The 13,985-nt window shown below is 44.8% G+C and overlaps 1 protein-coding gene across 1 annotated transcript in view; it reads left to right on the forward strand.

Annotated features, from left to right (window-relative positions):
• Nucleotides 1–284: 284 nt before the first annotated feature.
• Nucleotides 285–13,985, forward strand: part of LOC311244379 (adenylate cyclase type 6-like) — a gene marked incomplete at its 5' end in the record, with an annotated part of 124,676 nt that continues 110,975 nt past the window's right edge. The window contains one exon of the mRNA XM_084333844.1: nucleotides 285–1,217. Coding sequence (XP_084189970.1) covers nucleotides 285–1,217 — 933 coding nt within the window. The remainder of the gene's footprint in view (nucleotides 1,218–13,985) is intronic.

The following is a 13,985-nucleotide window of genomic DNA, read 5'->3' on the forward strand; positions in this document are numbered from 1 at the left end:
GACAAACTTGACTCTATGTGGGTTTCAGAGGATCAGAAATCTAAAATGCTTCTTTGTGTCAAAAATGCTGAAAACCACATTGCTTTGTGTAATATCAGTTTTTTTTTTTTTGGATTTTGCCTGGTATATATCAATCCAATATCAGCCGCCGGTATCGGTATTGGTGGATAAGTATACGTCTAAGTGGACACGTTCGCTCATTCGCCCCACAGATCGAACGTATGGATTCAAACTGTAACCGTAACTGAGCAGCCAATCGGCATTGTTTCCCCCACACACACAGAATGTCCTGGTTCAGCGGCTTCCTAGTCGCCAGAGTGGACGACCGCAAGACCGCGTGGGGGGAGCGCAATGGCAAGAAGTCCAAGCGGAAGGGAGGCTCGTCCCTCTGCAACCCACGTTACATGAGTTGCCTGCGGGACCCGGACGCCATGGAGCCCCCCTCCGGAGCCCCCCTCCACCAGCTCCATCGCGGAGGCGTGGCCGGGGCCATGGGAGGAGGCGGTGGGGGCAACTTCGGCGTCCGCTGCGGCTGGCAGGAGGACCACTATGGCAAAAGGGGAGGCGCCCCCGGGGAAGGGGTGGGGCTGAAATCCGTCGACCTGGGCTTCGAGGACGGCGACCTTAAAGGGAGGAAAGACGGGTGCAACGGAGGGAGCGGCGACGTGGGCGACGACGGGGCGGGAGGGGTGACGGCGGCGGACTGCTGGCTCCGGGTGGTGCAGGTGTTCCAGTCCAAGAAGTTCCAGTCCCGTAAGCTGGAGCGCCTGTACCAGCGCTACTTCTTCAGGCTGAACCAGAGCTCTCTCACCATGCTGATGGGGGTGCTGGTGATTGTGTGCGGCGTGATGCTGACTTTCCACTGTGTCCATGCCCCTCCGCACGTCGCCTACGCATCGGCGCTGTCGGTGGCCATGGCCCTCTTCATGGCCCTCATGGTGGTGTGCAACCGCAACGGCTTCCACCAGGACTACATGTGGATGGTCAGTTACCTGGTGATCGGGGTGCTGGTGTCCGTGCAGGTGTTTGGGGTGCTGATGGTGGCCCCTCGGAGTGCTTCGGAGGGCATTTGGTGGTCCGTCTTCTTCATATACATCATCTACACACTGCTGCCTGTGAGGATGAGAGCGGCGGTGGTGAGCGGAGCCGTGTTATCAACCATACACCTGGTCACCACCTGGCAGATCAACCAAGAGGACAAGTTCCTCTGGAAACAGGTAGGGGGCAGTGCCACAACACACCACACCACACCACAACACACCACACCACACCACAACACACCACACCCCCTCAACCACACCACACCACATCACATCACACCACACCACAACACAACACACCACACCCCCTCAACCACACCACACCACAACACACCACATCACATCACACCACAACACAACACACCACACCCCCTCAACCACACCACATCACATCACACCACACCACAACACAACACACCACACCCCCTCAACCACACCACACCACATCACACCACACCACAACACACCACACCCCCTCAACCACACCACATCACATCACACCCCCTCAACCACACCACACCACACCACACCATATCACAACACACCACATCACACCACACCACACCACACCCCCTCAACCACACCACAACACATCACACCACAACACACCACACCACACCACATCACACCACACCACACCACACCCCCTCAACCACACCACAACACATCACACCACACCACAACACACCACACCACATCACACCACATCACACCACAACACACCACAACACAACACACCACACCCCCTCAACCACACCACACCCCCTCAACCACACCACACCACAACACAACACACCACACCACATCACACCACAACACACCACACCACATCACACCACAACACACCACACCACAACACAACACAACACACCACACCACACCACACCACAACACAACACATCACACCACACCACACCACAACACAACACACCACACCACAACACACCACACCACAACACAACACACCACACCACACCACAACACACCACACCACAACACACCACACCACAACACACCACACACCACAACACACCACACCACACCACAACACACCACACCACACCACATCACACCACAACACACCACACACCACAACGCAACACACTGGATTGTCAAGCTAGTGACTTAGGCCAGGGTTAGCCTCAATTTACATTCTAGGCAAATGGGATACATACTTAAACTTTTACGTACAGGTTACAGACGTTTCTGTGAGTCATAACACTTTGTTAAAGTCTCTCAAGTTGGAAATCAACAATACAAAATACACATGACAAATACAAGTTCACAATAGCTGCAACCTTTTTGCGATAGGCTACTCCCATTGCTACGCCCCCTTTTAGCCAAGGGGCATGAACACACTAGGGCTGGCCATGAACGTTCGAATGGTTCAGAATTAGTTCGGAATTTTTTTTCCGGGATTTGTTCCGGAATTTGTTCGATATATTGGCATTCGGAGCTCAATTCAGGATTTGCATGATTTGTTTTATTTATTATTATTATTATTATTATTATTATTATTATTATTATTATTATTATTATTATTATTATTATTATTATTATTACATTTATTATTATTATTATTATTATTATTATTATTATTATTATTATTATTATTATTATTATTATTATTATTATTATTATTATTATTATTATTATTATTACTACTACTATTACTATTATTATTATTACTGTGTGTAGATCAGGGGTGTCAAACTCATTTTCACAGAGGGCCACATCAGCATTATGGTTGCCCTCAAAAGGCCAAAGACCGTATAAATGTTAATGTAATGTAAAATAAATGTAGCTACACATTTACATATTGTTAAACATGGTGTTTCTGTATTTATTACTTATTCAAGTTATACATATTGCATATTCATTTGCATAAATGTAAAAATATATGTTAGCTTATGTTATTTTAACAAATAATTTTAGTTTATCAGAACCCCATATTACTCCACCAATCAATGATCAAACCATTCAAGTAAATAACAAAGAAGAATATCATCAAATACAAGCTATGACATTAAGTTTGTTCAAAACCTTTTTGTCACAGTCAAGAGGGGCAGAACTAACAACTGTGAGCTGCAAAGAACACGTGGGACAGATGTAGCAGATGTTACAAAAACAAATGGCTGCACACAACCTTGCAGAGGCCATACATCCAACTAATGGAAGATAGTTTAATTAACTTTAATTAACAGATTGCAGAATGGGTACAGTACAGTACAGCTCAATACACACAATTGTTAAGGGGATGCAGACCAGAGAAAGACTTTCGACTTGTTTACATCAGGGTCCCCCATTTTCAATTCGTAATGAAATTGCTATTATGTGTCTGCATGAACACACAGCTGTAACTGTACTCAAAAATAACAAAATAAGGGTTGTCTCAGTTCACAACTATATTGGTCAAGTTTTGGGTGGGACTTGTTTGCGTCCCTACAGATTCTTATTCAATTGAGCGAGATGCTCGGTTATGTCACACAGCCAGTTTGCATCTGACAGTTCAGACAATATTTCTTCAACCCTTTGTTACCTATTCCGCCTGGATCTTTTTTGTATTTTGGGCTGTAAAATTGTCAAAGAATGTCTGAGGAGTAAGTGCTTTTGGCTTTTTTCCTTTGTTACCTCAGATGTTCAACATACATGTATGTGTAAGAATGTGTAATAACTAAGGCTGTCAAAGTTAAAGCTTTATTAACGCATTAACCCACAATTATTTTAACACTGCTATTTTTTAACCCAATATATGTAAAAAAAAAAAAAGATTTTTTTTTTTTTACCTGAGCTCTTGGGGGGCCACATCAAATGACGTGGCGGGCCGGATTTGGCCCGCGGGCCGTGAGTTTGACACCTATGCTGTAGATCATTTGGCTAAGTAAGTGTCCTGTTTGTTCAGTATGAGCCACTCTACCTGTGTGTTGAAGTCCCACATATTTAAATCTCTCCGGTCATAATGTCCTGTGAAAATAATTCCCTTTTATTTTTATTTGGTTACCAAGTAACGTACTGAAAGTGCTCGTCTCGACACTGAAACAGAACGCTCACTCAAACAGAAGTCTCCTGGTTGAGGCGTGTGTTTACCTTGCGATGCGATGTGTGTGTGTGTGTGTGTGTGTGTGTGTGTGTGTGTGTGTGTGTTGTGTGTGTGTGTGTGTGTGTGTGTGTGTGTGTGTGTGTGTGTGTGTGTGTGTGTGTGTGTGTGTGTGTGTGTGTGTGTGTGTGTGTGTGTGTGTGTGTGTGTGTGTGTGTGTGTGTGTGTGTGTGTGTGTGTGTGTGTGTGTGTGTGTGTGTGTGTGTGTGTGTGTGTGTGTGTGTGTGTGTGTGTGTGTGTGTGTGTGTGTGTGTGTGTGTGTGTGTGTGTGTGTGTGTGTGTGTGTGTGTGTGTGTGTGTGTGTGTGTGTGTGTGTGTGTGTGTGTGTGTGTGTGTGTGTGTGTGTGTGTGTGTGTGTGTGTGTGTGAGTGAGTGAGTGAGTGAGTGAGTGAGTGAGTGAGTGAGTGAGTGAGTGAGTGAGTGAGTGAGTGAGTGAGTGAGTGAGTGAGTGAGTGAGTGAGTGAGTGAGTGAGTGAGTGAGTGAGTGAGTGAGTGAGTGAGTGAGTGAGTGAGTGAGTGAGTGAGTGAGTGAGTGAGTGAGTGAGTGAGTGAGTGAGTGAGTGAGTGAGTGAGTGAGTGAGTGAGTGAGTGAGTGAGTGAGTGAGTGAGTGAGTGAGTGAGTGAGTGAGTGAGTGAGTGAGTGAGTGAGTGAGTGAGTGAGTGAGTGAGTGAGTGAGTGAGTGAGTGAGTGAGTGAGTGAGTGAGTGAGTGAGTGAGTGAGTGAGTGAGTGAGTGAGTGAGTGAGTGAGTGAGTGAGTGAGTGAGTGAGTGAGTGAGTGAGTGAGTGAGTGAGTGAGTGAGTGAGTGAGTGAGTGAGTGAGTGAGTGAGTGAGAGCGAGCGAGCCAGGGAAATAAATGTTAGTTGCGTTGGAATTCTAACGCCACCATAGCGTTATCACAGATTAAAACAATGGTTTGTGTTTGTACATTTCCAAATTGTACAAACAACATGTCGCCTACTTTGCGTAGCGTTCGTAGACTTTTGATACGGAAGAAATGTCTACACTATGCAAGCAGACAATTAAAGACGTAGCCGATTAACCCTTTCACTACCACACTACCAAATGGTTAACCCTTTCACTGCGACAATACAGAAGGTAAACCCTTTCACTGCTACACGATAAATGGTTAACCCTTTCACAACCACACTACAGAAGGTTAACCCTTTCACTACCACACTACCATGGTTAACCGTCTGTAGTGTGGTAGTGAAAGGTTAACCTTCTGTAGTGTGGTAGTGAAAGGTTAACCTTCTGTAGTGTGGTAGTGAAAGGTTAACCTAAGTGTGGTAATGAAAGGGTTAAGTCATAACTGCAGTCAAAGTTGTCCATGACTTGACCATGAGGGGGGATTTCTGAGCAACTTCCAGAACAGAAGTGCTCGCCATCCAATTGCTGAAAAATGCAATTCTTACAGAAATCTCAAAATGCAGGTGCGGCTGGGTAGTGCAGCGGACTAATCGCTCGCCTACCACCGCAGAGACACTGGGATCGAATCCAGCTGTCAGCGGTACCTCCGGCTTGGTCAGTCGTCTCTACTAACACAATTGGCAGTGTTAGCGGGTGGGAAGCCGGTGTATCCTGGTCGTTGTAAACAGCAACTCCTACTGGTCGGTTGGGGCGCCTGCTCAGCAGGGAAGGGATCTCAGGGAGGTAGTGTGATCCTCCGACGCGTTACACTCCCCCAGTGAGAGTCCTCGCTGTCAGGTGAAAAGAAGCGGTTGGCTGACTCCACATGTATCGGAGGAGACATGTGATAGTCTTCAACCCTCCCTAGGCCGGCAAGTGGGGGGGAAATGCGCGCAACGACCAGGAAGGGAATTGGCATAACGACTAAATTGGGATGGGAGAAAAATACGGAAAAAGGGGGGTGAAAAAATGTATAAAAAAAAAAGAAATCTCAAAATGTCAAAGGTTGTTGATACCAAATCACAGGTATGAATTTTCTGTAGCGTTCCTCAAGGTCTTGGTGTCTCAATGTGGTATTGTGGAGGGATTTAGATTTTAGACCAAGGATTATGACTTTTATCAATTCTTGAGTGGTCAAATTTTTTTAAATTTTGCACCAGATCTGTGTAACAAATGGTATCAATCCAATAATTGCTGCAACAACTTATGGGACATAATTGAGCCTGGGAATGGCCATCACACGCTTAATCCATCAGCATGTTCTAAGCCCTTAAACTCTTAACTTTCAAAATCTTGGGTCGCAGAGTGGACTAACGTTGCACACGTCATCTGACTCCCATCAACATGGTTAAATTAGCATAATAATCATAAACACTTGCTCTGTGGAGCTCCTAAGGTACTTAGTAAAATTATTCAATAGCTTTTAGGGGTGTAAAGGTACACGTATCTGTACCGAACCGAACCGTTTCAGTGTGTACCGTACCGTACCGAACGGCTGTGTGTACCGAACGAATACAACGGTATGTTAACCACTAACAACCGCCCACCGGGGGCTGTTTTTTTCACAATCTAATATAATTATTATAATAAAAAAATAAATAATTACAAGTCGATTATTAATTTCAATATAGAATATTTGTTGACAGCCCTACAAGTACAATTAGTTACTGCACACTACATCACCCCTGAGTGGAACATGGAAAGCCAAACTTTCCCCCACTGTACCGAAAACCCGTACCGAACCGTGACTTCAAAACCGAGGTACGTACCGTACCGTGGTTTTTGTGTACCGTTACACCCCTAATAGCTTTACATTAGCTTATATCGTACATTTCAGAGCTAAATAGTGAGTTAAAAGCAGAAGCAGTGAGCAGAGCTTCCATTGAGATTACATTACGACAGAACGTTTGACCTCGCGTTTTGCCCGATTTCTTTAATTTGTTTTTGTAGAACGAATGTTTGGAGCTTTGTGCGCACACGCACGCACAGGGAGCGAAATTAACTTTTTGACTCACCGGCCAGTGGCGGGTAGATGGGAAGAGTCTACCCGCCAAGCATATTTCTTACCTGCCAAATTTTTTTTGATTAAAAAAATATATATATATATTTTATATAAAAAAATGTTTAAATAAAATATATATTATATAATCATACTTGTAGTTGTATTATCTGCGAGACATCGCCACCAGTCCACCACGCAATAAGTCAAAATGCTTGCTATCTGCAAAGCAGATCTCCGGCCCTGCAGCTAGACCCTATATTCAGCTAGACCCTACATTCAGCATGCAAGGATTCTCCGACGATGCAGCTGGACCCTATTTTTTAACGTTACGGTTATTTTGTCAAATCACATTCAACATGCCCTCAGCTAGAATACGCATTCAATCAATGTTATAAGACATTGATATCAGGAGCTATCTGTAGCTACTGCTAGCCCGGTAGATAACGTTAAGACAATTTAGTTTACTGGGACAGATCGATCTAAGTGAGCTAGCTAACGCGAGCTAGCTAACGAGGGAACGGAGGTATTATGCAGCTCATGGAGGTCCGATCTAGACTAGAGCAGACTGCTACCATTCTGAGAGCTTAACGTTAGCACTAGAGCTGCGGGCGAGCTGCTACCATTCTGAGAGCTTAACGTTAGCACTAGATGCTGCCGGCGAGCTGCTACCATTCTGATAGCTTAACGTTAGCAGTGGCACTAGAGCTGCGGGCCGCTCTGTGTTGATCCGGCTGGGCGGATATGACTCGTTGCCACGTTTTTTTTCAAAATAAGAATATCATACGAACCGAATGCTGCTAACTGCCGGAGCCATCGATATTATGACTCTAGCTGCGCTTGGGCCGGAAATGAGACCCGCACAGATTTTCAAAATAAGAGTATCGTTATGAACTACACGTCCACACGCCACACGGCGGGCAGGGCTCTCAGTGGCAAGCGCCAAAGGTAAAAACTGAGCGCCCCTGGCGGGCGGCGGGCTTTAATTTCGCCCCCTGCGCACGCACGCACACACACACACACACACACACACACACACACACACAATTACACTTGACCTCCATGCCAAATTTGAGCCTTCTAGGGTGAAACTTGTGGCAGCTTGGGACATTTCTGTGGATGAACCAACCAACCGACCAACCGACCGACTGGTCGCAGCTAAACATCATCACATGTATAGGTCGCAGCTAAACATCATCACATGTATAGGTCGCAGCTAAACATCATCACATGTATAGGGAGGCTTAACAATATATGTTGATAGGAGTTGTACCCATAATGCTCATGATCTCAACAGATTGTTACAGCCCTACACTCCTGGGGTCATTTGAATTATGCTCCATTGGGGCCTGGCTTCTTGAGTGACTTAAAGGCCAACTTGCAGGTTGTATTTTTGTTCAATAAACAATGTGACTAGGCCAACGCTGACTTTCATGAAGAGGGGGAAAAATTGACCCAGTATTGACCCAAAATTGAAATTGACCCAGTTTTGTAAATCAATGTAAATCATTGTGTCGTTGTACATATTGTGTATAGTTTATAACGTTAGTGGCTAAGTTAGCTAGCTTGGTAGCCAGCATTCTCGAAACTCCTAACATGGCCCGATTTAAAATGGTTCTCTCCTCTTTGTATACCTTTGTCCTCACAAGTATTCTGCCAGGGAACTTATGGACACGACAATAGTAGTAGTTATAAGGTGTTTGAGCTTGTAACGTTAACGTTAGTTAGCTAATAGCTATCGTGGTAGCCCCTTTTGTGACTGTGATGCACCGAGTGCTATCCGAGGGGGCTACTATCGTATCAACATGCCGCAACGTGTAGCTTGCTAGCCGGCATGATGCGTGTGCAGTGCTTTGCCCCACAGGTCTGAGAAGAGGACCTGCACATTTTACTCGTTCCCTAACCCCTTTTACATGCACGACAGTAGACATAATGCTAACGTTAGCGGGGTAACGTTAGCCAGAGCCATATAGCCAGCTTGATACTATGACCCGGGGATAAGGCGACAGCCCACAGACCAGTAGCGCTGCTGTACTGAACAACAGGCTGCCTAGTGGTACATGTAGTTCTTTTTTTACGACATTAAAAACCTTATAACTGGGGAGCTCCAGTAGCTCACCACGTACCGCGAGTGCTATTTCAGCGCCGTGGACAACCGTGCTCGTCACGGATCTGGGGCTGAGCGCGTTCGAATCCCGGACGGCAGCCGTGCCTTTCCCAGAGTGTCTTCCCCCCCCATCTGAACCCTTTCAGCCTGCTTCTGTCGGTCGAACTTGACCAAGTATGAATGCGATGAAAAAGCGATAAACGCTAAAAGAACCAGCTGACTGGTCAAAGTTTAAAAAAAAAAAAAAACTTATAACTACCTTGTTTCAACCAGTTGTAGCTGGTCCATCAAAGTCTCAGACGATTAAACCCATTTGCGTCTTGTAAGGCGTCCATTTGGATCAAGGAAATAGCTTTCTGCACTCGTCAAACTCCATTGTGGATCAGAAGTAGGGAAAGTTACCTGGAGTGACGTCACAGCCGTGCTAGCGTCTGATAAGCTTTTTGATTTGCTCGTGCATGTTATTCGTGCGTGGACCTTTTTAACCCTTTCTGAGTGGCATTTCCGGCGTCAAATGGAAAAAAATAAATAATGAAATTAGATACCAATGATGTAAACTACCCATAATTGAAGAGTAGGGTTTAACCTGCAAGTTGGCCTTTAATGGTTGGTATATTATGATATAAGACATATCAACAGGTAACAACACCACAGAGCTTAGTAGGGGTGTAACGGTACACATATTCGTACCGAACCGAACCGTTTCAGTACGGGACCTTCGGTTCGTACTGAATGCATGAACGTCCGAATGCAACGTTACTTTAACTACTTTAATGTGTTTGTGCGTGCAGAACTTAATTAAAAACTCCAAATCGATTATTAATTTTAATATAGAATATTTGTTGACAGCCCTACTTAACTGCACACTACGTCGTCACCCCCGAGTGGAACATGGAAAGCCACGTTCTGCAAACCTTCCCCCACTGTACCGAAATGAACCGTGAACCATGACTTCAAAACCGAGGTACCATGGTTTTTGTGTACCGTAACTGTATGTAGGGGTGGGCTTTATAATGGTAGGAATCCGTGCCAAGGTAGTGATCTGACTGTACCGGATGTACCGGTAAAAGGCTACTTTTAGGCTCTTTGAATGTAAAAATACTTTTTCACATTTACAGTGAGGAATGGGAGGGGCTGCTGAGCCTGTCTCTCTCTCTCTCTCTCTCTCTCTCTCTCTCTCTCTCTCTCTCTCTCTCTCTCTCTTTCTCTGTCTCCCTCTTTCTCTCTCTCTCTCTCTTTCTCTGTCTCCCTCTGTCTCTCTCTTTTTCTCTCTCCCTCTGTCTCTCCCTCTGTCTCTCTCTTTCTCTCTCTCCGTCTGTCTCGCTCTTTCTCTCTCCCTCTGTCTGTCTCTCTGTCTCTCTCTGTTTCTCCCTCCCTCTGTCTCTCTTTCTCTCTCTCCATCTGTCTCCCTCTGTCTCCCTCTGTCTCTCTCTCCATCTCTCTCTCTCTCTCTCTCTCTCTCTCTCTCTCTCTCTCTCTCTCTCTCTCTCTCTCTCCCGCTGTCTCTCCCGCTGTCTCTCCCTCTGTCTCTCCCTCTGTCTCTCTCTGTCTCTTTCTGTCTCTCTCTTCCTCTGTCTCTCTCTTTCTCTCTCTCCCTCTGTCTCTCTCTGTCTCTCTTTTTCTCCCTCTGTCTCTCTCCCCCTGTCTCTCTCTCCATCTGTCTCTCTCGTTCACTCTCTCCCTCTGTCTCTCCCCCCCTCTCTCTCGTTCTCTCTCCCTCTGTCTCTCCTGCCCCCCCCCTCTCTCTCTATCTCTCTCTCTCTCTTTCTCCCTCTATCTCTCTCTTTATGTCTCTCTCTCTCTCTTTCTCCCTCTGTCTCTCTCTTTATGTCTATATTTCTCTCTCTTTCTCCCTCTGTCTCTCTCTCTCCCTCTGTCTCTCTCTCCCTCTGTCTCTCTGTCTATCAATTTCTCTCTCCCTCTGTCTCTCTCTCCATCTGTCTCTCTTTCTCTCTCTCCCTCTGTCTCTCTCTTTCTCTCTCTCCATCTGTCTCTCTTTCTCTCTCTCCCCCTCTGTCTCTCTTTCTCTCTCCCTCTGTCTCTCTCTCTCTCCACCTGTCTCTCTTTCTCTCTCTCTCCCTCTGTCTCTCTCTTTCTCTCTCTGTACGTTCAATGATTTTAAATAGCCACACGTTACTCTATAAAAACGAACTGGATTGTTGACGATAATAAATATAAAATATTAGCTGAAATATTATAAAATCATTAAGTCCGCTTTAATATAAGCCATTCCCCCTCTCTCCCTTGTGTGTGTGTGTGTGTGTGTCACACACGCAAAATAAATTGTTACCATCCCAGAATGTCTTTATTATTATCACAAGTGTCACATAGCAATGTCACAAGACAATATATAATATAAGCTGGAGCGGGCTGTATGTGAAAACCAGCCCGTCCAGTAGTGCTTTAAGCAAGGTCCCGAGCAGGTAATAAAGTGAACACAAGACGTTGATCCAAATAGTAAATTATATTTATTGTACAGGGTAGGGCTTTAAACCTCCACTGATATTTATAGGCAACAAAGGGAAAAAACAACCCACAAACATATAAACAAATAGGGAAAAAGGTAATTGGAGAACAGACAAAGCGAGGTATAGGAGAACTAAATCAAAAGTACCAAAGGTACAGTTCCACTCTCAGTGGAACTAGGCCTACAGCCAACAAGAGAATACTTACTCCCATGGAGGAGTAGCGCAGAGGCCAACAATATCTACATACATGTACTAGTACTTTAATCCACACGAAGCAGTAGACAAGCACAGTATCAATTCCACCACAGTGGCAAGCAATGGCAACCTCACGAAACTCTGATCAGTGGCAACTGACAGAGTGAGGCGCCCTGATGTGTGTCATCTCCACTCTATTAACCACCCATCTCCACTGCCGGTTCGAAGGTGCACCAATCAGATGCAACCAATCCAATCAGGGAGATGAGTGGCATCTGTGAATAGAAACAGGCAATTAGGAGATGACACAACACCACACATAACAGACAACACAAATAATATATTACCCTGATGTTACATGGTGTTAAAATATATGGCAATAATGATAATGAACAACCCACGTACGTGACAACAAGAAACACAAGTATACCGTGATATATACTGTCACCGGCGTCTAAATGTCTAAACATACCGTGATATAAATCTTAGGCCGCACCGCCCGCCCCCTAATTCTATTCATCTATTGTGCTTTGCCACTATGTTGCATCTGTGTTTCTTTAGCGTGTGCAGAGAGGCACAGTGTCCACGTCGGGGCTGTGTGGGGTCTGCTGTACAGCGTGTTGTTTGTGCGTCATGCCAAGGACCTAGAGGCCCAGCTGAAGGTCAGTGGGCTGAACAAGCCGCCTTGGCCGGCTGGACGGCTGTCCATCCGTGTGTGTGTGTCTTTGTGTGTCTTGTGTGTGACAGGGGGAGAACACACCATGATGATATAAAGCAGTATCACTCAGGTCTCTGTGCTCCCACACAAGGGACGCTTTGTACTTTTCTCTAAGGGTGGGTTTAGGAGAGAGAGAGAAAAGGGGGGGGGGCAGTATGGGGACAGGGTTGCATTCTGTACCATCATAAGCGTTGTATAACAACTGTTGATCTCTGCATCGAGATGACTTGTGGAAAGATACAATGCCGAGACGGAGATGTGAAGACAATAGGGGGACGTGAAGGAATGTTGTCTCTACCTAATGCTCAATCACCAGCAGTAACTATAAATGTCTCTACCCTTAATTGTAGGAAAGAGGGTTTGATTACTTCTCGCCGGGAGAGGGAAGTACAGTGGTAATTTCTTATTTATTTTTTTGCAAAATTCAATACAGAAGCTCCGGTGCTAGTATCCCTGCTGTTATTAAAATGAGAACCGTATATACATCTCTGTTAATATTCACAAGTTATGATTCAAGAGATTCAATATTCAAGAGGATTTATTGTCACGTGGTAGAAGATATATAGTGAGTAACACGAGTGAGTAACATTCACATTATTGCACTTTCAGTTCACAGTGTAGGGTGTTGTTTACCATTAGAAGAAGAACACAGATGAGTAAATAAACCACTTAATCACAAGTGACTTCGTTCTTATTCTTAGTCCATTAGCGAGGGAAATGCTTCAAGTTGTTCTTTAAAGGCCCCAATCTGTAACGTTTGGGGTTTTGCTCTCACCTGGGAGCAAAAGCCCTGGCGTTGCCCAGTGGTAATTACCTGTCTTTCTGCCCTGATTGGTACCTGGTGTGTATAGTTTACTCTGCTTTATATGTCCTCTAGGGCTGCAACGATTAGTCGACATAATCGACGACGTCGATCATAAAAACTTGTCGACGCAGAATTGTTGCGTTGATGTGTCAAAAAAATATAAATAAATTAGTATTTAAAAAAATATATATTATAATTTAAATTAAAAAAATAATAATAATAATTTTGCACTACCTATCTTTGTGAAAGTGGCTTCTCAGCTCTGGTCCACCGTCCAGCTGAAGACAAAGCAGAGGAACAGATTGGACATTGAGCATGACCTCAGAGTTGCTTTGTCTTAGGGCTGGGCGATATAACGATAACGATAAATATCGCGATATATTTTAATAATCGATATCGAATATCGGAATAAAAAAAAAACGTTTTTTTTTTTTTTTTTTTTTTTTTTTTTTTATAACTTTTTTGTGACCTGCAACAGGGCAGTTTTAAAACCAGAGACAGTGGACAGACTTGTCTTTCTTGCCTGCAACTTAAAGTAATGGCTTTGCTTGTCCAAATGACAATACTGACCAAATTCAGATTTCTTTTTCTCTTGTCCATTTATTTTGTTTGCTTTCTAATTTAAAATACATTTTGAAACCGTCTGTA

The sequence above is a fragment of the Notolepis coatsorum genome, assembly GCF_963971535.1.
Source record: "Notolepis coatsorum genome assembly, chromosome: 17".
NCBI classification, from domain to species: domain Eukaryota; kingdom Metazoa; phylum Chordata; class Actinopteri; order Aulopiformes; family Paralepididae; genus Notolepis; species Notolepis coatsorum.